The 26904-nt window shown below is 46.1% G+C and overlaps 2 protein-coding genes across 53 annotated transcripts in view; one reads left to right on the forward strand and one right to left on the reverse strand.

The window, feature by feature from the left end:
* The window catches only part of PAPLN (papilin, proteoglycan like sulfated glycoprotein), a 36979-nt gene extending 29060 nt beyond the window's left edge, over positions 1-7919 (forward strand). For 2 of the 3 annotated variants that reach the window (XM_069596952.1, XM_069596953.1), the window contains 6 exons: positions 77-212; positions 794-931; positions 1598-1725; positions 1833-1941; positions 2699-2865; positions 5229-7919. In XM_069596952.1, the coding sequence (XP_069453053.1) occupies positions 77-212; positions 794-931; positions 1598-1725; positions 1833-1941; positions 2699-2865; positions 5229-5698 (1148 nt within the window). In that variant the 3' untranslated portion in view covers positions 5699-7919. The remainder of the gene's footprint in view (positions 1-76; positions 213-793; positions 932-1597; positions 1726-1832; positions 1942-2698; positions 2866-5228) is intronic. The other variant, XM_069596954.1, reaches the window with a different exon arrangement.
* The window catches only part of NUMB (NUMB endocytic adaptor protein), a 170415-nt gene continuing 150614 nt past the window's right edge, over positions 7104-26904 (reverse strand). For 14 of the 50 annotated variants that reach the window (XM_069596968.1, XM_069596963.1, XM_069596967.1 and 11 more), the window contains 7 exons: positions 21817-21891; positions 19794-19934; positions 16893-17097; positions 14685-14978; positions 12975-13124; positions 10004-10150; positions 7104-9204 (listed from right to left, as the gene is read on the reverse strand). In XM_069596968.1, the coding sequence (XP_069453069.1) occupies positions 8489-9204; positions 10004-10150; positions 12975-13124; positions 14685-14978; positions 16893-17097; positions 19794-19934; positions 21817-21891 (1728 nt within the window). In that variant the 3' untranslated portion in view covers positions 7104-8488. The remainder of the gene's footprint in view (positions 9205-10003; positions 10151-12974; positions 13125-14684; positions 14979-16892; positions 17098-19793; positions 19935-21816; positions 21892-26904) is intronic. The other 36 variants (XM_069596993.1, XM_069596985.1, XM_069596992.1 and 33 more) reach the window with 3 other exon arrangements.

Genomic DNA, 26904 nt, shown 5'->3' on the forward strand with positions numbered 1-26904 from the left:
CCGCCAGCCTCACGGGCACTGTTCCTTCCATCCGCTTCTCCCCACAGCTCACCCCTTGCTTCTGGCTTCACAATAGGGGGTGACGTGGCCGTGCCTTCTGAGGCTGAACCAAGGCACTTCCCCGAGACCAGGGACCCAGCCCAGGACTACAGCCCTGGGGACCCCAGCCGCGAGCGCCCTGCCGCCGCCTCACACCCGTGGCCCCTGACCAGGTGTGGTGCTCAGCACTGTCTGCGGGCCGCCTGGCCCACCGCCGGCCGGGGTCGAGGAGGGCAAGTGGACAGTCCCCAGGCCGGCGTGTGCTGTGACCGGGCTTGCCGGCCGCCTGCTCGGGGCTCTGGGAGGGGAGGGTGAACGTGGCTCCCAGAGCCCGGCCTCTGAAGCGGGGATGGGGAGTCCTGCCCACCACCGTGAGCACTGGCGAGCGGAGCCCATCCTGGCCCTAGCCTCAGGAGCTAGAGGGCTGAGCCGGCCTTGAAGAAGGGAGTTTACAGAGCGGGTGGAGAGGGCTGGAGAGGCCCACATCAGGGACCTGGTGTAGGGTGGGCAGGACGCAGAAATTCTGGTGGCGGAGGTGAGAAAGCCAGAGCTGGCTTTGAGCCTGGGTCCCAGATATTTGTCGATGTCTCCCAACCAGAACAAAGGGCTGAGGCTGGAGAGCGGAATCTTGTCAGGGTTGTGGGGAGAAGGGGCCCATGAGGCCGGGTAGCGGTGCCGTCCCCAGGCAGGAGGGTGGTCAGGGGGAGGCAGCGGCGAGGAGCCCCCTCCCAGCTGAGTGATGCTTGCTCTGCAGGGTGCGTCTGGACCGGAGCCAGCCCGGGGTGCTGGACGCCCAGCCGGGCCAGCGGGTCCGGCTGACCTGTCGTGCTGAGGGCTTCCCACCCCCGACTATCGAGTGGCAGAGAGACGGGCAGCCTCTCTCCTCCCCCAGGTTTGTTCAGCTCCCCTCCCCTGTCCTGCCTCCGGCCCCGCCCTGTCTGGGCAGATGCTGTCCCCTGGTCAGACCTGAGCGGGACCCCAGGGCCTCTAGAGAGACGGGGTTGCTAGGCGGAGGGCTCCTTGGGCAGACCACGCTGGGATCTCTGGACCTTTCCAGAATGTGGCTAGTGGACAATCGTAAGAAGCCAGCCAACAGGTGACGGCCTGTTGGGAGGAAGTGGAGGCAGATACCCTTCTGGCTGTAATCGTAAGAGCTAACATATATGGGGCCCGTGCTGAGGCTTAATCTCTTTCATGTGACGTGCAGAAGAGCTAAAGGGTGCTGTTTTATCTGCATGTGACGCACAGAAGCTTAACACCACCCAGCTCCTAAGTGACCAAACCAGGACCGAGCCTAATAAATGAGTGTAGGAAAAAAACCTGGAAACCCAAACCAGAATTATTTTGTATCCGAAAACTTGCAATGATCTGCTTGTTGCCAGGTTTTGAAGTCAGGCGTCATTAAGTAAAGGAGAGTGCCAGCAGCTGGAAGGTGGTCAGACCCCGCTGACCAGCAGGGCCCACTCAGCCTCTCACCAGGGGACGGGAGACCCTGACCCCCCTCCCACCCACCGGGAGCCTTGGGATGGAGCCACCTGACTGTGCTTGGCCCCCCCAGACACCAGCTGCAGTCTGACGGCTCCCTGGTCATCAGCCGCGTAGCTGTGGAGGATGGAGGCTTCTACACGTGTGTCGCGTTCAATGGGCACGACCGGGACCAGCGCTGGGTCCAGCTCCGAGTGCTGGGTGAGGCGCAGCTTGAGTGGGCGGGTGCGTGTGGCCGGTGGCCTCTGGGGTCAGGAGGGGCACCACAGGCCTGCCGTGGCTGACAGTGCCCCCCTCCTCGGGCCCAGGGGAGCTGACCATCAGAGGGCTGCCCTCCACGATGGCGGTGCCAGAAGGGGACACAGCTAGGCTGCTGTGTGTGGTGCCAGGAGAAAGCGTGAACATCCGATGGTCCAGGTGAGGCTCTGTTCCTGGCCCTCAGGCCCTCACACCTGAGCTCTACAGCCCAAACCGGGGGCGGGGGGTCCACCTTTGTGCAGAACGTTGCTGCCACCTGCACCCCTCCCCCTCACGTCTGCTCCCGCCTCCTGGCCTGGTGCCAGGGGAAGGGGCTACAGCGCCCTCCTCCCTTTATGGGGAAGCCCTGCCAGGACCGCTCTCTTCTCTGCTGGTCGGGCTACACACCAGAGCTTCTCAGGCTCAGCACTGTCGACGTCTTGGGCTGACGGTTTTAGTTGTCAGGGTGCGTTGGGGGACGTTTAGCTGCGTCCAGTCTCGGGGTGCCTGTGGCACTCCCTCCCACATCATGGCCACAGGAAGTCTTCAGGTGTTGCCAAATGTCTCCTGGGTGGCGGATGCTCTGCTGGGCTGAGAAACACTGGGCTCCACTCAGCTCTGGGGGCTTTGGATGGTCTTTTACCCCAAGTTTGCTGGGCTTTTCTTCATTCAGTAAACAGTTTGATGCCCCCTTCCTCCTTGCAGTATGTCAGGATGAGGCTAGGCACTGGGGATCCTGGGGTAATCTGAGCCCCCCAACACTCCAGGCGGGAAATGGCCCAGTGTCCCCCAGGCTCAGAGGAGGTTTGCCCTGAGTGCGTCTGGGTCAGTGGGTGGCTCTGGAGGAGGCCTTAGACGGCCCCCTCCCCGACCTTGGGAGAACCAGCTCAGCACCCCCCAGGGCCTGCAGGGTCTCCCAGGATTCTCTCTCCTCCAGGAACGGGCTGCCGGTGCGGGCCGACGGCCACCGCGTGCACCAGTCCCCGGACGGCACGCTGCTGATCCACAACCTGCGGGCCAGGGATGAGGGCTCCTACACGTGCAGTGCCTACCGTGGAAGCCAGGCCGTCAGCCGCAGCACCGAGGTGAAGGTGCTCCCGCCGGGTAAGGAAGGCCCACCCCAGGCAGCTGCTTGTCTTCGGGAGCTGGCCGTGTGCGGCCGGACGCGGAGGGCACGGGCTCTGCAGTCGGAGGGGCTCTGCCAGCTCCTGGTTGTGTGACTTGAGGCAAGCCAGTCGTCACATGGCCCGAAACAGCCCTGGGAGGGAACTGCCAGGGCCCAGCTGTGCTGGTGGGCCTGGACGGTCATGGCTGTAGCACCTCACCAGGACCACGCAGGGCGTCGGGCCTGGCGGCCTCCTGTCTGCCAGGCTGAGTGTGGAACTGACCAGGTTAGAGGCTGCAGTCTGGTAGAAATGTTGCTTAGTGAGCGGGCCTGACGGTGGGCTTCCAGTTTATGAAGACAGGGACTGGGACCCAGCCAGGGCCCAGCGCAGGGCCTGGCATCACCAGGTGCTCAGGCTGAGTCCATGTGTGTGTGAAGGTGGTACCTTGGTGAAGGCACCATCCTGTAGGAGCCGCTTTTCACCTCAATCGTGCCCAGCAGATAGTTCTCTTGTCCACATACTTACCAAACTTACAAGACTTGAAATAGGCCAGAGTGCAGGTTTAAGTGAGAAAGATCGCTGTCAGGGGGCCCCCACATGGGCATGTCTGTGATTAGGTAGAGGTGTGTCTGCATGGGAAGCCAAACTAGAACCAGAAACTCAACTGACGCTGGACTTTGGTAGGCCTCCTAATGATACGTGGTCACCAAGGTGAAATGGTGTGATGGGACTGCCTCCGAGACGGCACACTTACGGCCTCAGTCCAGCCGTCTTTCTTCTGCCCCCTGTTCGATGAGTGTTGGTAACCTGAGACACTTTCTTCGGGGGAGGAGGGCACCTCTTAAGGAGAAGCCATCTTCCTCTCTCCTTCAACTGTGTTGGTTCCGTCAGTTGAGCTGTATGTAGCTGCCGTCACCCATTTAAGCTTCTTGTGGCCTTTCACTGCTTGAGGCTGCCTCACTGCCCTGCTCATGGTTTGGCGGCATGCTGGAACTGCAGTGTTAGTAAGGGGAGGGGCCTTGAGCTGGTCCCACTTTGGGGACAGCTTGCGAGCTTGCTTTCTCTTTTTTTCTTTATTGGTAGTAGCTTTGCAATGTTGTGTTAGTTGCTGCTGCACAACAAAGTGCTCTCAAGCTTTTTACCTAAAGGTCTAGGGTGAGAAACAGAAAATACTGTGAGGTTAAAACGTGGGGAGTGGGGGTCGCTCACACTTTTCAGAATGGGAATGCCCCAGTTACGTGCTGGTTATTTTAGCCATGGTCACTATGTGCTTCAGTTGCTATCATTAACTCCAAATGAGACAGCAGACACGGAGAGCTTATGTAACCATTAAGTCCCCTGGCTGGAAGGGGCAGAGCCAGAATGGTGCCCAGCCTGCACCATCACGCCCGGCACCTGCTTACCTCTGGCTGTGATGAGCCCAGGAGCTACGATGGCTGAGATTAAGTTGATAACCAAAGTGACGATTGTAAAAAATAAGCATAAATGGCTTGCTCTTTATGTAAATGTAGGTAGTTCATACTCTTGTTACACTGATGAGCCAAGCCTTCTCACAAAGCCATTGGCTGCTCAGGTGTTGTCTACTAGTTGTATCTGGGGGGAGGGCGTGGAGGGGGCCCTTCTGCAGCCCCGTGAGGTGACTCTGGGGAGCTGCTGTCAGGCCTAAGCCAAGCTGAGCCCTGAGAGCCCCTCCCAGAAAGAAAAGGGAGGTTAACTAGGCAAAGCGACTTCAGTCCAAAGACAAGCAGTGGAATGCAAGTCCCACGGTGATTTATAAGTTATAGACGTGCCGAGCGGATTCCGAGGGGAGGCACCAGGCGCTTTGCGCGCAGTGTTGCCTCAGCGCCACCGCTCCCAGCCTGTCCTCCGTCACTGGCCTGACGGGCTCTGCTGTGTTTGGGGGAAGTGGGAACAGCTGGAAAGCTGGGGAGCTAAGTGACTGAGCTGGGGCTACTGAAGGCACAAATGCTTAAGTGGGAGGAAACCAGCAGTGAGAGAGAGAAGACCGCTCTTGCCAAGTCAAAACTGTGCTTAGGGCTGACCCCGCTCTCCTTGTCCAGAGGCTGCAGCCATATATTCATGCGTCTCCTCAGGTCTCAGTAGTCAGAGCAGGGGGTTAACTTCCAGAGATGTTTAATCAGCTGGAGAGTCAATATCTGGGGGTCTGCGATGGGCTGTGCACTGGGGCAAGCAGTGGGGGTGGGGGAGAGCTACAAAAGGATAACAGGAGGCCCACTGCACGCTGAAGCAGGGCCCAGGGCAGTGAAGACCGTGTGCCCTCAGCTGGACACACAGGTGTTACCGGGATACAGTGACTGGCATCTTTGGGAGCCCGGCGGTTACAGAGCTGCTCTCCTTTAGGGAAACGACATGGCAGGTGTTTCCAGCCACACGGAGCTTTCTCACCACCCTCCCTCCCCCCACCCGGTGTCTCGCAGTGCTGGCCGCCCAGCCCCAGGACCCCAGCAGGGACTGTGTCGACCAGCCGGAGCTGGCCAACTGTGACCTGGTCCTGCAGGCCCGGCTCTGCGGCAACGAGTACTACTCCAGCTTCTGCTGCGCCAGCTGCTCCCGTGTCCAGCCGCCCGTGCAGCCCGTCTGGCAGCAGGGACACAGCTCGTAGTGCTGGGAGGAGGCGGCTCTCGGTCTCCCCTCTCTGGCTGAGGAGGGAGTTCTCCTCCACAGACACTGGCCTGGTCAGAGCCGCCCCCCACCGTGGAGGGCCAGCAGCAGCGGTCCCAGCAGTGTCGGCGGCTCTGACCCAGCCACCGGCACCTGCTGGGTTGTCAAGAAGCGGCCTCTTGTTTGCAATAAGGACACTTTTCACTTGACAATTTCTCTCTCTGATTTGTTATGCAGGATCAGCTCACTGTGTCTTTAAAACCAGCTACCAGGGTTCTCCCTTTGCTGAAGGCTAGGTGGGGAGGTGTGTCCTGTCTGATTGGGGAAGGTAACTCCTGGTGTGTAAGGGAAACATTCTTTGCTAGACCTAGGTCCCATCTGGGGTCCAGATGTGGTTCATCGCTCCAGTCTCTCTAGCCCTTCCTAGGGAGTCTAGTGACCAGCTTTAGCTCCCATCCGTATGGTTAATAGCACAAAGTTGGTGAAAGCCCTCAGCAAAGTGGAAGATAATAAAAACTAAAAACCAGGCACAGTACCAACAGGATAGAGGGACCAGTGGAACAGACGGTGACGTTAAGAAAGGGAAGAGGGAAGTGGTTTCAGAGTTAGGAGAAGTCATTCTTCCTCTTTCAGCCTCTTAAGGCCTTGATGAAGAGAAGAAGCCTGGTTTCAATGAGTTTCCGAGTTCCTTTCCACTTTAACCTTCTCCCAATCCCCCAGAGGACGGGCTGGGCCTAGTAACAGAGGTCTTTCTGGGACACAGGAAAAACCAGCATTACCGGGACAGGTGATTTCTATTACCAACACTCTAGCTGGAAAAGAAACAATTGCTTCATGGGTGAGTGATACTTCTTGGTCTACCTCTCATTCAGCAACAGAAACATGGGCGGGGACAGAGGTCTTTTTCTCTTTCCAGTTTTAAAAACCATTGAGGTGCATCCCCTTCCATGTACCATGGCTGGTTTGGCTATAGGAATTGGAAGGTAAGGGCTACTTTCTTAGACTCCACTGTTCTCTAGTTAAATCACTATTTGTCAGATTGGTGGCATACTCCAGACCTCAGCTAGCTCCTGGAACTAGTCAGAGTGGTGGGGTGTGGTGAGAGTAAAACTCAGTCTAGACCAGTGGTTCTCACACTGGGAGCTTTTTCAAGAACTGAGGCTGGGGGTCTACTCCCCGGAGATTTAAATTGGTCTGGAGTATGGGCTGGATATGAGGATTTTTAAAAGCTCCCAGATGACTGTCATACATATCTACGGTTCAGAGTCACTGCTGCGGCCCAACTTCTCAGAATGTGAGTCTTGTTAAAATGCAAATTCTGATGACTAGGTCTGGGCTGGGGTGGAGGTTGTGTGTCTACACAACCGCCAGGTTCAAGCCTGTACTCGGAGCACCGAGAACCTGACCTCAGAGATGTGCCCAGGAACGACCGGAGGCTCGAGTATGAATACAGATAGGCACTTTAAGAGTATACTAGCCCCAGTGAAAGATTTTCTAGCCATCACACTAGAGATCTGTGGCAGCAGCGGAATGCAGAGAGGACGAGACCACAAGGATCTGAGACTCATTCGCTAATAGAGCAAAGGACAAAGAACAGCTCTTCATGGCAAAAGCTTCTACCACGAACATTTATTTTTGTTAAAGCAGATTATAAATTCTCATCAGTACAAATATATATATAACATACATTTGATTGTAAGGCCAACGTTCGAAAGTAAAAATGAGATGGGATCTTACGTTGTTACCAGAGGTCAAGTGGCTACAACCGGCAACAGGATGTTCAGCTCACCACAAGAAGAGGGATGGATGCACGCACGCACGCACGCGCACGCGCACGCACACACACACACACACACACGCAGTGCTAACAAGACTAGGACCTCCATCCCCACAAAACTTGTGGGAACAAAACTTAAAAGGACAAAACAAAACCCACCAAGACCTACATGACAAACCAACACGGTAACCTGCGTTCCCGTCTCATGGATATGATTACATCATTGTCACCTTAGTGTTAAAGGATTAACATAAGGAAACTGCAGCAGTATAGAAAAGACAAGACATTCTCTATTTAGATTGAACCCATTAAAATAATGACATTACAGGTGTAAAACCAAGACAATACTGCTTGCTCTTTATTTAAAACTACTACCTAGCTGACCATACTGGTCGTAAGCATAATTGTTGTTGCAGTGTGCTACTTACAGTAAGTGATACCAAGTGAGCTAGGGATCCCACCTGCCACTTCCAGCCCTTCCTCTTTTTTTACTTCAATAGGCATCAATGATAAACCAATCTTATGTACAATTTCTTACAGCTAACCTTTTTACCTTTGGCAAAATTACTTACAACTCATACAACTTTTTAATAGTGAGAACTATTTAAAATATTCTAAATGCATAAAAATAAAGATTTTGGCTTTTTGATATATATTTATAATATTTATTCTTACTCAAAATGGAAGCTCAACTTTACCCCTAAAACACAGCTCTGCTGGGCAGCTCCTGACAGGCCCTGCTGGGAGTTCCAGCAGCACAGCCTGCCTCTCTTCCCCAGTCCCAGCACAGGCCACCCTGTTCTTGATCTTTAAGAAGGCTAGTGCTGAGAAAGCAGGTAGGTGAAAGGCCTGAAAAACGAAGGGAGATCGTTTGGCTTCCCGTTGTGTTTTATATTCCAGTAAATGTGCTTTGAATACAGATTCCTGTTCAGATACTTCTGCTTCTCTGCTGCCAGACTGGTAAGGGGCTGAGGGAGGCGGGACAGAGGACAGGTCCTTGACTTTCTTAGTCTAACTGCAAAACAGCTCTTCCCTAGGAATGGGTCTCTCCACCTTTTTCAATCACCCCCATCCACATGCTATGCCTGGACATGCCCTTGGGGACCTTTGGGATTAGTGAAAAGCTTACTGGTTGGGAATGCAAAGTCCCCTTTGCTCCTCTGACCTCCACCCCCCTACCCGGGCCTAAGTACAGACAAAATACATAAGCCATAAGGACTGCTTAAAGTTCAATTTCAAAAGTCTTCTGTAAATCACTGGAGAAGGGGTTGGTGGGGGAGGGGTTAGTACGCTGCTTGGACTTGCTTTCCAAGGCCGCCCACTGGGCCTCAAAGGGATCCACCGTGCAGGTGCCTGCAGGAGCCTCAGTCTGCTTGTCTCCCGAGGCCAACCTGCTGTCGTCTACACCATTGAGAGCTGCAGAACCGTTGAGGTGCTGAGCAGGAGGCTTAAAGAAGGGACTGGCAGCAGCACTGCTTGTCTCATACTGTGGGAATGTCTGCTGCTTGACCAGGCTGGGAGACTGATGGGGCTGGGCAGCCTGTGGGTGGCCTGCGGTGCCAAACACGTTAGCAACCATCTGGGAGGGAGTGATGCCCACCACAGGCACGTTAGGGGCTGGATAGGTCATCCCGTTAGCCACAGGATAGGACTGGGCAGCGACAAAGGCTGGCTGCAGGGGTGGGACCACGCCCACTGGCACGGGCTGAGAGGTGAGGAATGTATTTCCTTGGAAAGGTGGCACTGGCTGGGCGATGGCAGTGGGTGGGGGCGGCTGGAGGACCGGCTGCAGAGGGGCAGCTGAGGCCTGGGGCTGCTGAGCCCGGACGCTCTTGGACACCTCCTCCAACCAGCGGTCGGCCTCGGAGGGAGTGCGTCTGTGACCAGCCTGGAAGAGACCTGGAGAGACAGCACCGGAAGACTGGCCCCACTCGGTCCCTGGAAGCAACAAGAGGAAGACAGGGAAGAATCAGGATCTTCAGGGGCTTTTTTCTTCACCTGATAATCTCCATTATTTGAATAATCCTAACGTGGAACAAGCCCCCCCAGGGGGATGGTCTGTGGTTTTGGTAGGTGGGAGCAAAGTCTCTATTACCAGCTGAAGAGGTTTCGTGGGAGGACAGGGAGAACCCAGGAGACCTCAGCTGTGCGTCTGTCGTTTACCTCAGCCGTGTCTGGAAGGTGCCAGAGATGGCTCAACTGCACAAAACTGAAGCTGCTGGCTGGCATCAGAACCCTGCCCCCACTGGTGTGGCTCATCTATGGTCCAAAAACCAGCTTGCACATACTCTAAAGAGCTGAGGTGATTCACTTTCTGCTCTAACAGAATGAGAATAACCAGGGACTTGCTGCCCGCCTTCCAAACACATGTCTTCCTGGTGAACTGCCTTTCTGTAGCCTTTTTTGTAGGCCTGCTATTGTAGGAGGCAGAGTTGTCTCTTCCTACAGGCATGTCCACTGATCTAGACCCAGACACAGGCTCCTGCAAGGGAGGGCCCAGGACTCTGTGTCTTATGAAAGCTCTGTGGGTGACTCTAGGGTCCTAAGAATTATCAATCTCACCTCTAAGAGCTCCTCTCTGACACCATCCTTCCTTATTAGTAGTTTATTTCCAAAAGGGATCCCACTTTTCCTAAAAGGACTCCTTCCTGGTTCCCACTAAGGTAAATGGCTGATTTTCAAACCAAGGTCACTTATCTGATCCCAGAATCCTCACCAGCATCTGTGGTCACCTTACCCGAATGTGTGGCTGCAATTCCCTTGTTAGCAGCATCAGGGGCATAGGCCCAAGGGTTGGTTTCGCGCACAGGCATTGCTACGGGTGCTAGAGCAGTAGGGGCTGGCTTAGCAGCAAGCACATGGAAGGCTGAGTCAGTGCCATTAGCTACAATGGGAGCAGACAACATTGATGGAGTTAATTCATGCAGGGTGTACAGGTGACCCCTTGGAGCCGGGTCAGTCAGGCCAATATGCAATACTGGTGAAAAGATAAGACAGAAAAGTTGGTGTGGGATAACCATGCCATCTGCAGTGAATACACAAACCTTTTGGCAAAGAGAATCAGAGGCTGTAATTAAAATGGGTGTACTGATAAAATTAAATGACTCTTTTAGAAAAACATGTTTATGGGGTAAGAGGTAATGAAGACTCGAAAAACAATTTCAAATTAAGTTAAAAAGAACTGCTTTGTATTACAAGCAGCAAAAATCTATTCTAGCCAGCTTAGCCTTTGGCATAATGATAAAGTGTCATCTATCACTATTTCAAAAGATCAGATTATGCCAGTAGTGGTTGACACAGTCCTCTTTACTCTGTGCTAGGCTCTAATAGTGTTTTAGCATGCATCATCTCAAGCTCCTCCATCCACGGGATTTTCCAGGCAAGAGTACTGGAGTGGGTTGCCATTGCCTTCTCCGATCATCTCAATAAATTCTCTCAAAAACCCCATATTACAGTTGAGAAATCAAACGTGTTTTCATTTGCTTAATTTATAATTTGCTACAGAATTAATTTCATCTTTTTAAGACTTTTTCCCCTTCAGTAATGTTTGTAATGTCTTAAGGCACTCACTCTTGTTTCCTGTCTCCCTTTAATAAAATCCAGTCCTTGCTCCTTTACTCCAGATGGCTATCCCATCAGTTTCTACTCCTTTGCCCAGCTCTCTATACTTGGTATAGAGCAGACAAGCAGGCACCTTCTCCTGCCTTACACCATAATCACTCTCTCTTTAGGACTTGGCAACTATGCTTATGGCATTGGTGCTATTGACCCAGGGCTTGCCTAAAAGACTAGCTTATCCAAAAACTGCAAGTCCTCTAAAGGCAGGAAAAGGACTATATTCTATTTATAGTTTTGTATACCCACTACCCTGTAAATAGGCACAAAGTCAGCTGAATATAATAGGAACTATATTCAGAAAGACTTGGGTTTACATCCTGGCTGTGTGATTTGGGCAGTTCACTTAACCTTTCTGAGCCTAATTTCCCTTATCTGTGATGCCTATCTCAAAGGACTATTGTGAGGATTAAATGAGATGAGGAAAATGCAAGAGTCCTTACCATGATGTATGTGGCACACATGATGCTAAGTGCCCAATAAATAGTACCTATTATTGTTGGCAGTATAAATATCTGTTAGATGAAATGCCACCTGATGCATATGAATATTAAGGTTTTGTTTTGTTTTTAAAGAGACTCCCTCCTGGAGGAAAAGCATGTTGCAGCTTTCAACAGGTGCAGGCAAAAAAACGCCTGCACAGCAAAACTTCTTCTGAGCTCTCTCCCAAAAGAAATGAAGAAAGATCAATTATATGAGCTCAAATTCTAACATCTGTAATTTAAGTTATACAGGCTCTTTGTTGACCTTTGAGTCAATCAGTTCAGTTCAGTCGCTCAGTCGTGTCTGACTCTCTGCGACCCCATGAATCGCAGCGCGCCAGGCCTCCCTGAGTTCACCAACTCCCGGAGTTAGACTCATGTCCATTGAGTCAGTGATACCATCCAGCCATCTCATCCTCTGTCATCCCCTTCTCCTCCTGCCATCAGTCCCTCCCAGCATCAGAATCTTTTCCAATGAGTCAACTCTACGCATGAGGTGGCCAAAGTATTGGAGTTTCAGCTTCAACATCAGTCCCTCCAATGAACACCCAGGACTGATCTCCTTCAGGATGGACTGGTTGGATCTCCGTGCAGTCCAAGGGACTCTCAAGAGTCTTCTCCAACACCATAGTTCAAAAGCATCAATTCTTCGACGCTCAGCTTTCTTCACAGTCCAACTCTCACATCCATAAATGACCGCTGGAAAAACCATAGCCTTGACTAGACGGACCTTTGTTGGCAAAGTAATATCTCAGCTTTTCAATATGCTGTCTAGGTTGGTTATAACTTTCCTTCCAAGGAGTAAGGGTCTTTTAATTTCATGGCTGCAATCACCATCTGCAGTGATTTTTGAGTCAATTCAGTTAATTTGAGTCAACTGAGTTAATTCAGTATCTCTGAAAACAACTTTTACTAATTCTTCAATGCCACAAAGACTAGTTTTAGGATACTTGCTATAGAAGATGAAATGAAGTGAAGAGCCAAGAGAAGTGCCTTTTTCTTTACGGGACTCTTATGAAAGGGCAAAGACTAGGTGAGTCCAGTCTTGGCACCATAGATATTTTGGGCCTGATTGTTCTCTGTTGTGAGGTGGCTACTGTGTACATGGAAGGATATTTATGGGCCTCCCTGGCCTCCACTGGGATGTCAGTAATAACCACCCTCTGCCACACCACAAAACCCAAAACATATCCAGACAATGGATGCTAAATTTTTCCCCAAGGGGGCAAAATCACCCCAGCTTTCTTTACTGTGGTAAAGAAAGCATGAAGCTAGAACCAACTCTGATGACTGCTGTTTCTGGAGAACTGGTTGGGTGCTTTGTCTCTTAACAGTTAAGTAGCAAAGCAGTGGGTTGGGACTACTGATGCTCCTGACAGGATGGAGTGAAAGGAGGGCAGGCACATGCAAAATGCAGACAATCTCAGGCAACAGGAAGGGAACAAAGACACTGTCACACAGGGAAATGTAATGAGCCTGAGACAGTATCAAACAGGGAAATGCAGGGGGTCTGACCAGATCGTGGGAAGCTCAGGATGCCAACTTACACTAGTGATCAGTGTCATAAAAGTATTAGTTTCAAAGAGAATCGCAGGCTAAGTGAGCACCAACCTTGAAAGGCAGGAGACTGTGGTGCCACCACTGTCACTGGTTTGGTCATTGGGGCGGATGAGAAGGGATCCTCAGAGGGTGTGCTGAAGGCATTGGTGATCTGTGAGCACAGCGAGCTGATGCTCTCTGCTTCGCCGTCTACCTCTGGCACTGCAAGACAGACAGAAGATGGCTCCAGACAGAAAAACGGAACAAGTCTGGAACAGAACAGTGTCACGTGAGGTGGCATTTTACTCTGCCTCTGTTATTTGTGGAAGAAAAAGACTCAGGTGGGGCTATAAAAGCAACTTCAAAAAACTTACCACTATTCACTAGCTTTTTACATGAGAAGGTACAGAATGCTAACAATTCCTGTACTAAGGCCTACCTTCCTCCCTTGCAAATCCCCAGATTTCTGTATTTCCTCTCCTGTGTGACACTGTTGAAAACATGCTGTTCTCTTTTTGTGCCAGTGAGATTTTTCTAGAAGACACATGCAACCTGTTTGTCTTCCAACCAGGTCCCAAGCCGGTGATGTGAGTTAAGTTTGAGAGGCCCCCAGTGACTCTTTTGAGATAAATGGGTTAAAGTCAGGGGCACCAGTGGGCACTCAGTCCTTTTCTCTGTCATAAACTATGACAGTGTCATCACTGTCATCTTTCTCCAAAGTGTTAACATGAAAAAGTGAACTGAGGTCCAGGACTCTAGCGGCTTTGTTCTTAATATTGACTCTGGAATACTTCTATGTCACAGAGGAAGCTAATTATATGTGTTGAAGCTCTGTCTGCTCAACTGTGAAAAGAGAATAATGGTTTTGTTACCCGCCTGCTCCAGAGGGAGATTGAAAATGAGGTACTTGAAGCATCTGGAGTTTTGGTTTTCATAGGAGTTGAGAGGGGGGCAAGACCCTCAGTAATGATCTAGTTTAACTGTTCTTTAGGCCGAGTTTTATCCATCAAAGAACCTAAATCTCTGTGCTTTTGTGCCACCAGCAGTAAGAGTGCCCTATTGAGACACGGCTTCCTCAGATTCTGTTATAGCACTGGCTCAACATGTCTGAGAGCAAAGTAAAATAGGGCCCAATAAAAGCACTGACCGGATCTGACACTTAAGCTTCGGATCTTATGATGAGGATAGAGCTACTGGGGTTGGCTCAGCTGTACAAAGGCCACACAAAGGCCTGTGTGACAGCTCTGAAAGGTAATGAATATGTGTGAGCAATCCCACTGTCTCTGATGAACAACAGATCTTAGATTTATACAGGAGACCTGTTTAGAGTTTCCTCCCTATGGAGCCAACCAGCCACAAGGACAAAGAGAACTTATCCATTTCTTCTGGTACATCTGACAGTGGTGCTATTTAACTGGATGTGTTTCCAAAGCCTTTTAAATTAACTCCCTGCTGGGTCCCAAATGGCAGAAGAAGAAGGGAAACTTGAGACCCTTGATGTCTGAAAGCAGGTACACTTTCATCAGGACAAATCACAAACCATGTAACTTGGACTAGGAATTTCCATCATGGCTCTGTTAACCTATTGCTGAAAATAAATGAACAACTCCCATCTCTCTCTGTGAACCTCCATTTTCTGCCAATGGGAAATGATACAAGCTATGCACAGCCACCAAACAGCCTCAGAAGAGGGGTGGATAGTTTGATGGGATCAGGGACTCCACTGGAGGTGATGTAACGCTTCAGTGCCTGAGCCCCGGGGAGTTGGGGATGCCGTGTTACCTGTGTGTTTTATGGGGAAATCAGTCTTCCTCTGCATAGTGGAAGGCAACTCATTGATGCGCAGGGACAGTTGGCGTTTAAAGGGTGACATCTTCTGGCTAAGAGCAGGAAATCCTCGGAAAGAGCCTTGGCGAGCAAGTTGTTCAATTGGTGCATGCCGGCGTGGGATGGCATGAGGATTGTTCATCTCCAGAGAGGCAGTGGCATCCAGAGTGGGAGAGGTGGGAGAGGATGGGGAGGTGACAATGTTGCCAGGGGCCACTGACGAACCATCAGCTGTCTTATCTGTATCAGCTCAAGAAAACAGGAGAATGAGGACCTTAGGGCAATGTCTTCAAATAATTTGAGCTCACATCACTAAGGAACCCCCAAAACCTCCTGGGTCATTTTACCCATCTACTTCCCTATGTATCTCAAAAGACAGGTTAGAAGCAGGGCTCAGATCTCCTGTTTTTCAGATAAATAAAGGGTTTAATAATCTACTACATGTCACATGGTATATCTACTATTCTCATGTAGTAATTAAAACACTGAACAAAACTAAACAAAACAAAACCCCCAGTACCTATGAACTCTTAATGTGAGGTCTTTTAACGATAATAGTGCACTGTTTTCAATGTTTGTTTGCTTTCTGGCCAGTGAGGCGGGGACAGAGGACTTCAGGAGTGGCAGAGTCAGAAGGGTCTAAACAAACTTAAGTTTGACTAGATGTTAAGTCATAAAGCAGGCCTGGACAACAGGCTCTCTTGAAGAAAAGCATACAGAAGTCAAATTTTAAATTGGAGTAAACAAATACAAGACTGTTTCCATGTGAATACCTGCTGTATCACACTCTCATTGTGGTCAGTCTCTACTTCCCCAACTCCCCATAATCCTCTGTAGATGCTAGGACTCAAGCATTTGGGCAGCTGCTATATGTAGCAAAAAGTATTATTTGGTGGTATCAAAGAATATGCTTCCGGTCTGAAAATCACTGAGGCACATTAAATAACAGCCTATACACATTTATTTGTCTAGTTAAAATAGCACTGTTTTTTTTGTTCTTTGGTATCCTGGCAGAAATGTCGATAAGAAATGAAAAAATCATAATCATTACTTCAATTTCAAATGAAAACATATATTCTTTTTTGGCTTAAAAATTAAAAGCTGTTTGGGTATTAGATTAATGAATGCATGCTAAGTTGCTTCAGTCGTGTCCAATTCTTTGTGACCCCATGGACTGTAGCCCGCCAAGCTTCTCTGTCCATGGGATTCTCCAGGCAAGAATACTGGAGTGGGTTGCCATGCCCTCCTCCAGGGGATCTTCCTGATCCAGGGATTGAACCCATGTCTCTTAAAGCTCCTGCACTGGGAGGCAGGTTCTTTACCACTAGTGCTACCTGGGAAGCTGATGTTACCTAAAATGGCAGGTTTAGAATTAAAAGAATATAGTAAAAATTGGCAAAATTATATTAATGTATATTTAAACCAAACTTTTTAATTTAAAAATACTCCTTGTTTTGGGTTTCAGCCCAAGTTATACACAAGAATGCAAAGCATTTTTTCCCTAAGCCCTAGCACTCAGTTCTAAAATACACTGGACTCAACTTCAGACAACAGCCTCCTGAGTAACTTGAATGTCTGGACAGGCATTTTTGCTATGCTGCCAAGTGTACCTTAAAAAAACTCACATTCTGCAAAACCACACACTAAAATTAATGGGGCTATGGAAAAAATAGTGAGGGGCCAGCTTCTCAAAAATCTGTGGCCTTTTTTCATGAAAGCACTAAATAGTCATAATCTAATAGAGCATCACTGAGATGTCTCTGCCTGCATTTCCACCTGGCATCACCATCTGCAGGTCCTTTGCAGCTTAAACCTGGGACTTGCACTTCCTTCAAGATGTAGGTCCTTGATAGCATTTGGTTTTCATAGCGATCAGATGCATCACAATTGAAAAAAAAAAGATACAGGTTTTCCCAATTTTGCTTTTAAATGTCTTTGCAACTTCTTCAACTGCACTCTCAGCTTCCCCAGGTAGTTAAAATTAACAGACAGAGTAAATACTTTGAGGCCACTAAACAAGCCACTCTGTTTACATTTTCAGCTTTGTTCTTAAGGTCTTCATATATTGCTAAGAGTTCTCTATGCCCCTGACAGCTTCCAAATATTAACCGGTTGGGAAAAGCTGTTTTAAATAAACACACATTGTAGTAGGACAAGTTGTACCTTTCTTGGCATCTTGGATTTGTTTCATAATCTCCTCTCTTTCTGCTTGCTCAGTGGCTGTGGTGACACGGAATGATCCTTCTCTCGTGAAAGTGGTCCGACTGGCGTCGAAAGTAGCAGTCACTCCACATTCCTTCTCCCGCTTCTGCTTACGTTCTAAACAGGCTGCAAAGGCACAGCCTACAGCGTGGCTCAGTCTTTCACCCTGTACATAACAGAAGGTTTAAAAAATGTTTTCAGAGTTATGGTGTCAACAACTACACATTAGCTGGACCACAAACAAGTCTGTTTTTACACAGGCAAAATGTTAGGAACTCCAGCTTATTAGATTTTAGTGTATTAATATGCCAAATTAATCTAAACGAATAATACCTTACGAATGCTATGACCCTCTACTGCAGCAGGCACCGGGTAAAGTGGCCATCAGTAACCTGGGCCCTGTCAGCAGCCACTGACATTTTCTTATAGTCATAGTCAGGTCCCTCTGTCACTTGTGTTGGCTCTGGCCATCAGCTGAGAAGACACTGGTCAAAGTTCCAGGCCCTAAGTCTTGACACCCAAACCTCTACTTGCCATGTAGGGGAATAATAGGAATATTCACCACACATTTCTAAGCAACAACTGGAAAGACAGGGCAAATTTCAGAGCTTAAATTTACTGCCAACATGTCTAGGAACAAAAGGCACAGACTTAAAACTTCAGATAAATACATCTCCAGCGACGAGAAGGAATCAGGCCCAGGAAAGCTGAGCCTTCTCAGTCTCCCTTTCTGAATGCTCTTCTTCTGCCCTGTTGGGCCCTCAGTGCTTACAGGCTCTCTCCCATACCGCCCCTATTTTTTTTCAACTCTCTCAAACCCCAACTCTACTTCCCAACCACACACAGGCAAAAATAAAACCATGTTTTCAGCCACATTTTCAACTTGTAAAGGAATTAAACAGATAAACCTGAATTTTTGGTGTGTGGGAGGAGAGGAAGGTTTGTGTAAACTAAATATTGTTTTAAAGATGCACTGGATTATCTAGAGTAAATTTAATAAATTCAATGGATTCTTTTTTTTTTTAAATCAGGGTTATCGGTATTTTAAACACTACCCCTAATTGTGGAATAAAAGGGTTACAGGTGATACAATAACTGCCGGCATCTTGTAACAGTGAGGAGAGATATCTGAGAACAGGGGGCCTTTTGTGGAATTTCCAAGATCATACCGTGTAAGCAGCTGCTCCTACATATGGCTCTGAGTATGTAATTTCACTGCATTTTATATGCCAATATCAGATACCACAAGGAGAGGTAAACGTCTAAGACACTTTTGTCCCTAGGATTTCACATGATGGTGAACTGTAAAGTCTCATTTATAGACTGACAGACTCATTCTTTGTGAATCCACATGAGTTTCCATGTAACTACTTAGTACCCATGATAAATGGGTAGGCATGGAAGCATGAAATAGGAGAGAGAGCAGAAAGAATTTTAGAACCTATCTGCATTTGAGCACAGCTCTAGTACAAGGACAGAGCTATAGGCCAAAGAAGCTTACTGTTTCTGCTAGGCCTTATGGCAGAAGTTCCTGAAGACAGACTTGCCCTCAAGCTCCATCCCAGACTCACTGAGTAAAAAACTCTGGGGTGGGGCCCAGCCATCTAATTTAATGAGCTCTCCAGGTGATTCTGATACAGAAGAACCACTGTTTTATACCAGAGTAAAACAGCCTGAGGGCTATGATTTGACAACAGAATGGTTTTAAAATATAGCAAAACTCTTTGGATTTTACAAGTGTAGTGATAGCAAAATACACTGCTTTATGACTTACGGTCTGAGAGAAAGGAAGAAAGTGTAGTTTAGTTACTTCAACCCATTTTCGAAGCACTTGTGTCAAATCGAGGAGGAGCAGCTTTAACAGTATCAGCCACCATTTTGGAGCAGTTAGCACGAGCCAGGTCCTATGCTAAGACTGCTTACACTTGGTACCTAATTTAGTCTTCACAGCTGTTATCTCCATCTTATAGAAGCGGATACCAAGACTTAGAAAATGTTAAATAACCTGCTCAAATCCCACGGCTAGTAAGAACCAGAAACAGGACTGGAACCTATATTTGATCCAGAGCCTGAGTTTCTAATACTTGTTTTCACAACTGCTTTTTAAAAAGCTTTTGGTCAATATTAGAATATGACCACAACTTCCCTTCCAGGTTAAACCGTGGCAAGAGTTCACTGAGTTGTAGCCTTAATGAATAGCTACCCTGCCTTATTCTGTCTGGACTTTCAAAAACTCAGAAATTACATACTCAATGCTATACTATAATTAAGATCATCATCACCTAAGACACTCGTTTTTCGTATCAGAATTTTGGGTAATTTAGATGAAAGATGACAAACTTGATTATTCTCTACTTTTAAACAAAACCAAAAATTTCTACTATGTAACAACTTCTAGCACAGCTCACTGTACCATAATTTAGTATTTCTATTTTTTTAAATTAAAAATATACTTCAAACTCAGTTCTTGTGGTAGAGTCTTTTTGCAAATGAATTCGTAAGCACTTTTCAAATACCAGGATCTTCTACCCAGACAAATTAGCAAATACATGTGAGGATCTTGAAAACAGCTCTAATAATGAAAAGTTTTCTATAAAGTTTAGCAGCCACCATCACCAGAGCACTTTTACTTTCCTTTAATGATCATGGATCTCAGCCAATCATCTTGTTCTGTGAGTGGTAGGGGTACACCAAGAGTGTGAACTACTTGAATAAAAGGAGTGAAAGCAGGCTCGTTTAGGCACTTACAAGTTCTGTAACAGCATATACTTGTTACAAATGTAGTGGAAACTGGTTGAGCCAACCCGGAAGAAGCTTGGTGACTGTGGCTAGTCATGATGCAATTCAGGCTGCTGGACTCACCGTGTCCTTGACGGCCATGAAGCAGTGACAGATCCAGCGCCGAGTTGTGCCGTCGCGACATATGTAAGAGAAGGCCCTGTCAAAGTTCCGATCTGGGGCACAGAAAGAAACTTTTTCTATTGTCTGGTCAACTATGAGGTCCTAGAAAAAGGGAAACACAAAGGAACAGTGGACCTAAGAGGTCAATCAAGTTTCTCAGAAGAAACACAGGACGTTCATTTCACAACACAGAATCCCTACATCTAATGCATCAGGCCTGCGGAAAAGCTTAATCTGAGCCAGAAGTTGGAAAACTAAGGATCTGACCTAGAAGAGATCCCCAGAGGCACTCTCCACAGATGTTTCTTTCCCTCACCTCATCTTCATGTTCTATAATACACATGCTTGCTGATTCTAGTTTTATGATGGTAAACTCCATGTTCAATTTTACAGTATATGTCAAACAATAAGTTTAATCCAATCCCCATATAACTTACATTCAATAACATAATTTCCAGAACAATTATATGTATTTATTAACTTATCATTTAATTTTGAATACCACTAAATGGCACAGTATATATATAATGTAAACATCACAGAAAATGTTTTTTTAAAATACTGAGGCTCTTTGGTGCTTCTGTGTGATATTCCAATGGCCTAAAATCCCTAGATGCTGAGGTGGTAGCTGGAAGTGCTAAAGCATACAGACAAAATGACTTTTACAAAGCATGAGAATTCCTGTTGCTCCACAAACAGACTTGCCAATCGTTTAAAAGTTCTGCAATTCTGTTGGCTCATTCTAATTTTATTTTGCATAACCTTGATTACTATACATTTCCTCTTCAGTATCTCCTGCTATGCAGCAGTTACTGATACAGTTTAATCAGGAGCCCTTTATCAATCATTTGCATTTTTGCAACAATTCTTCTCTGCCCATGATGGGTACGACGGTAACAAGTCATCCATTCCTATTATTCACTGTGGGGAGAATTAATTAATTCCAGTGCTACAAGTAACCACCAGGGGGCAACATCACTTTCTAGTAATAACTATTGTGTACAGCAATTAAAGATATAGCCTCCATATACAACAAATTTCATCCAAAGCATGAATGAAAACTACACAAGTTCTTAAAAATAAGCTAATTAAAATAATAGTTGTTTCCAACTGAAATGTACATTTAAGACCACCAGTTCTCTTAAAAAAAAAACAGTCAAAAGAATTAAAATGTAGCTAAATTATATCACTTAAAGTATATCAGGTAAGCTACCCATGAAAACTGTTCTTTGCTTGCTAGGCTTTCTTCTCCTTCAGGTGACATCTGAATTTTTGCTTTTTTAAAACTGCCTTCTGTTAAAATTTTTCCAGATTTTAGGTCTCTCAGAAAGTTTTAATTAATGATTAAATGTATGTGTATAAGCAACACCTTATGCTCCCTAAGGGCAGAGTCTATGTCTATTCTTATCTAGGTACTTGGGATCATTTTTTTCTAATGCAAAATGCTATTATATTTAAGATATTGTGTGGACCCTTAAATAAATGTTAACTCATACGAGCAATTTACTAGTCCTTAAGATTTCACTTAAATTGAGTCTTCAGTTAAATAGTAGGTTAATCAGTTCAAATATAACTTACTAAAAATAGTGTTTTATTAAGGAAAAAGAAGAAAATTTAGATGTGGTCTATTTTTTTTTTAAACAGTGGCAAAAAGCCTATAATATTTTACATCAAATTTGTGGGGGTAAACTTTTTTTTAATGTGTCAGAACAAAAACAGAACTCAGATCTTAACATTAAATGCAAATATACTGTAAGCTAAACATGCTGTATCATGTAGAACAAAATGCTCAGAGAATTCTATTCTTCATAAGGTAAATGAGTAACTAAATTGGTTTTCTGAACATTAACCAGTCTCTCAGAAGATCGTACTCTGGACAAAGTGGAAGGATACAGAGTGACTACAACATCTTAATGGCATTATGTTTGATCATGGATATAAAAATACATATGAACAGTAACATTTAAGCTTATGAAAGTTTTACCTTAGTTTTTTCATCCACAACTCTGAGTCCATCTGCCGATACCCACAGGACTGCCTTAACAGCTTTCTTTCCAGTCTTTTAAGAGAAACCAAAAAAGAAGGGGGTGGGGGGAGAGACACACACATATATAATATTAAAAAAAAAAGGTCATATTCCATAGAAAACACTGACTTCTGCCTTCCATAAGTCACAAGTACAGATGGAGTCCAAGGTTCAGGAGGGGTGCCCAAAGCCAGATACTCAAATCAAACTGCAGAAACATTCAAGAAAAAACAAGCCAAAGCCATTATTTTAGAAACACAAAGCAAAACAATAAGGTAAAATTAAGTAAAGGGTCAGGAGGACAAACGGAATAAAAACCAAGATATCACATTCCGTAAAGGGCAAAGAATAAGTAGATTCTTCACCCATTTCAAAACTCAACCACGAAAATCAAGAGTTAGATAAATATTAAATACATAAGGAGTTACACCACAAGTAGCTTCTACGAGTATATTCAGAGTAGAAAGTAATAGGTAAGTCTAAATTGAGATGCTGACCATTCTACTATACTTTGACCCCAGTGTGTATGGCAGTGCCCTTGGTCACCTGAAATTTTCATATTAAAAACCCAAGAAATCTTCATGATTCCTTTAGCAATCTTTTAAAAGCATTACTTATTCTCCCAGGATTAACACAGAACTGCTTTAGTTTTTAATTTGACATTAAATGCAGACAGACATTTTGGGGACATAGAAGGATTAAAAAACCTGGAAAAATATTGTCATTATAACATAAATTCCTTTTGCTGGCTGAGAAAAGGCTTTGGCACATGTCACATGAGAACAAGCTGATGAATGATTTCTCCTGTGATGGAATGAAAATGGGACAGGGGAGTTTGTAATAGCAATTTAGCAGCTTCCTTTCTTTTCACCTGCTCTAAGGATACAAACAAAATAAAAGCAAAGTGAAGGCTCAGAATAGGTATCAAAACATCATAAGAAAGTATAGATCAAAAGAAATCTGGTACTACTCTGGGAGGGACAAAGGAGGATAAAGAAATGTCTACCATTCTCCACTTTACATGTCCAAGCCCAGCACTCCTCAATAAAGCACAGCTTCATTTAAGTGAAATGTGTAATCCACTCTGGGCTCCATCTCCACCATCACCTCAAATCTGATGAGAGCCTATTACATACCAGGCAATAGAAATACTTGAGTTCACAGTCCATTGAAAGGTGACACTCAGATAAAAAATAAATAATACAGTAGTAAGTGCTACAGCTTCCCTGGTGGCTCAGACAGTAGAAAATCTGCCTGCAATGCAGAAGACCTGGGCTCAGTCCCTGGGTTGGAAAGATGCCCTGGAGAAGGGAATGGCTACCCACTCCAGTATTCTTGCCTGGGAAATCTCAAGGACAAAGGAGCCTGGTGGGCTATAGTCCATGAGGCCACAAAGAGTCAGACACTACTAAGTGATTAATGCTTTCAAGTGCTAGTAGAGCTGAAAACAGTTTGTAACAATGTCAGAAACAAGGCATGGTCAAATCTATTTGTGGAATTAGGGGAAGGCTTTTTAAAATTGAAGACTGAATTGGGTACTAAAATAATTTTTCTAGATGCCCCAGGTAGGGGTGGGAATGCAGGGAAGTAATAGAGGTAGTAGATATCCCAGGCAGAAGAAACAGCAGTACAGGATATGGAAGCAAACAACAGAGCAAATCTGGGCCCTATAAATATTTCAGTGGGGCCTGAAAGTGGGGAGGCACAGTGGGATATAAAGAGCAGGAAAGACCTAGACATGGAGGACTGTGTATGCCTGCTAAAGAATTCTATCTTAATTCTATGAGCAATTAGGAGCTTCTAAAAGAATTTTGAACATGATTAAACAGATTTGCATTTTTAAAATATCACTTTGGCAGCACTGTAGAGGAGTTGGAAACAGACTGATAGGAGGCAGAAATACCACAACAAGATTCCAGGTGAGAGAAAATGAAGGTTGAGCTCTCTTGGGTGAGATACAGGGCTGGAGATGAGAAGTCTGAAATGGTGAATCTAAGAGAAATGTTGAAGACCCCTCTCTGGTTCCTGGCTTGGTTAACTGGGTGGAGAGGGTACCACAAACTAAGAAAACAGAAAGAGATGCAGAAGCAAGTTTGAGAGGGGGAGACTAGGATTCCAGTTTTAGACAAGCAATGTTTGAGATGTGTGTGCAACATCCAGGCAATTGGATATACAGATCTAAATTCAGTAGAGAACTCTTAAGATGGAATTTTAGTTTTGGGAAACATCAATCGTGGGAGCAATATGAGGGCCAAGGACAGGAGAGAGTATCAATAATTAAGGAACTGGGAGACAAGTAATGAAATATCAGAAAAGGAATAGTGAGGAGAATGAAGAGAGATTAGCATCACTGAAACCAACGGAGAGGAGTTTCAAGAAGTAATATGTGGTCCAAAATGCCAAATGTTGTAAAATGACCCAGTGGGGAAAGATGCGGAAAACATCTACTGGACGCAGCGGTGAGTAAGACACCATGCGCCGACAGAGGCTGAGGCGGCTGGTTATTTTCACGGGTCAGATTGGCTAGGTTATGGTCGCCCAGTTGTTTGATCAAACACTAGCCTACATGTTGCTACAGAGGTATTTTGCAGATGTGATTAACATTTACAATCAACTAACTTAAGGTAAGGACTTCCCAGGTGGCTCAGTGGTTAAGGTTTGACCCCTGGGTCAGGAAGATCCCCTGGAGAAGGAAATGGCAATCCACTCCAGGATTCTTGCCTGGAAAATCCCATGGACAGAGGAGCCTGGTAGGCTATAGTCCATGGGGTCGCAAAGAGTCAGACATGACTGAGCGACTTCACTTTTCCTTTCCCTAGTGACTGAAGAACAGCAGCAACTTTAGGTAAAGGCAATAACCCTACCCTTGATAATATGGGTGGGCCTCATTCAGCCAGCTGAAGCCCTTAAGGGTAAAAACTGAGGTTTCCCTGAGAAGAAATTCTGCCTGAATTTCCAGCCTACTGGTCTGTGTGTGTACACACAAAGACAGACAGACAGACAGAGAGAGGAGGGAGGGAGGGAGAGAAACAGACGGTGGTTCTGTTTCTCTAGAGGATCTAATAAAGTGGAAGTCAGACTAGAATGGGTTGAGAAGTAAATGAAAGGCAAGAAGAGTCTACATATATTAAATACTTTCTTTAAAAAAGCTTTCCTACAAAAAAGAGCTGTACAGCAACGGAGGACAGGTAGAGTATCAAAGGAGGTCCTTTAAAAATTGTGGTAAACTAACGTGCCTTACTAGAAATAGAATGGATTTTGGAGTAAGACAGATACAAGTCTGAATTCAATACCACTATTCATAAGCTAAGGAAGTTACAGAGTCCTCTGAGTTTCTACTTCCACATCTGTAAAGGATCTGTGGGGTTGGTAAAAGGACCAGAGTTATATAAAGCACCTGGAATTTAAAGAGGGCAATAAACAATTAGTGTTTGTTTATCATTACATTAATAAACTTAAAAATTTCTCCCAACAACAAAGCTTCTTGAAAGAGTAAGACACACTTTCAACAACGACAACAAATAATGCTTATTTGCTGAATGACAAAAGGCAGTGGAAAGATGGAGATTAAAGCCCCAAGAAAAAAGTAATGCAGAGAACAAAGTCATCAAGGAGGCGAAATAGGAGGAAGCCAGAATACAAATTTTAGATGGGAAGGGAAATGTCCCTTCCTTGAAACAGAGGGATGGAGTGAAGCCGAGTAGAAATGAAGACAGATTAGTAAAGGAGTGAGTGACAAGTTGAGGAAGTTTACTTCAAAGAGCCACAAATTCATCTGATCAGATGAGAAGATCTACTTTGCTAGGGAGAAAAAGGTAGGCAGATTTAAGAGTGTAAAGACTTAAACAGCAGTATTGGGGCAGTATAGTACAGCGACTGCACAAACTCTGAAACCAGGCTGTTGTCTGAGTGTGAATTCTGGTTCTGCCACTTATTACTATGACCAAAGGCAAATTACTTGACCTTTCTATGCTTCAGATTCCACATCTGCATGACGATGTTAATAATGTCACATACCTCATGGGATCATGATGAGGATTCAATAAACAAACAGATATACCCATCAACAACTATAACTGCCCATATTTAACCAATGCTTAGGTAGAATAGCAAGAAGAGATAATAAAGCCTTCCTCAGCGATCAATGCAAAGAAACAGAGGAAAACAACAGAATGGGAAAGACTAGAAATCTCTTCAAGAAAATGAGAGATACCAAGGGAACATTTCATGCAAAGATGGGCTCGATAAAGGCCAGAAATGGTATGGACCTAACAGAAGCAGAAGATATTAAGAAGAGGTGGCAAGAATACACAGAAGAACTGTACAAAAAAGATCTTCACGACCCAGATAATCACGATGGTGTGATCACTCACCTAGAGCCAGACATCCTGGAATGTGAAGTCAAGTGGGCCTTAGAAAGCATCACTACGAGTAAAGCTAGTGGAGGTGATGGCATTCCAGCTGAGCTATTTCAAATTCTGAAAGATGATGCTGTGAAAGTGCTGCACTCAATATGCCAGCAAATTTGGAAAACTCAGCAGGGGCCACAGGACTGGAAAAGGTCAGTTTTCATTCCAATCCCAAAGAAAGGCAATGCCAAAGAATGCTCAAACTACTGCACAACTGCACTCATCTCACATGCTAGTAAAGTAATGCTCAAAATTCTCCAAGCCAGGCTTCAGCAATACGTGAACCGTGAACTCCCTGATGTTCAAGCTGGCTTTAGAAAAGGCAGAGAAACCAGAGATCAAATTGCCAGCATCCACTGGATCATGGAAAAACCAAGAGAGTTCCAGAAAAACATCTATTTCTGCTTTATTGACTATGCCAAAGCCTTTGACGGTGTGGATCACAAGAAACTGTGGAAAATTCTGAAAGAGATGGGAATACCAGACCACCTGACCTGCCTCTTGAGAAATCTGTATGCAGGTCAGGAAGCAACAGTTAGAACTGGACATGGAACAACAGACTGGTTCCAAATAGGAAAAGAAGTACATCAAGGCTGTATATTGTCACCCTGCTTATTTAACTTCTATGCAGAGTACA

The sequence above is a fragment of the Ovis canadensis genome, chromosome 7, assembly GCF_042477335.2.
Source record: "Ovis canadensis isolate MfBH-ARS-UI-01 breed Bighorn chromosome 7, ARS-UI_OviCan_v2, whole genome shotgun sequence".
NCBI classification, from domain to species: Eukaryota; Metazoa; Chordata; class Mammalia; order Artiodactyla; family Bovidae; genus Ovis; species Ovis canadensis.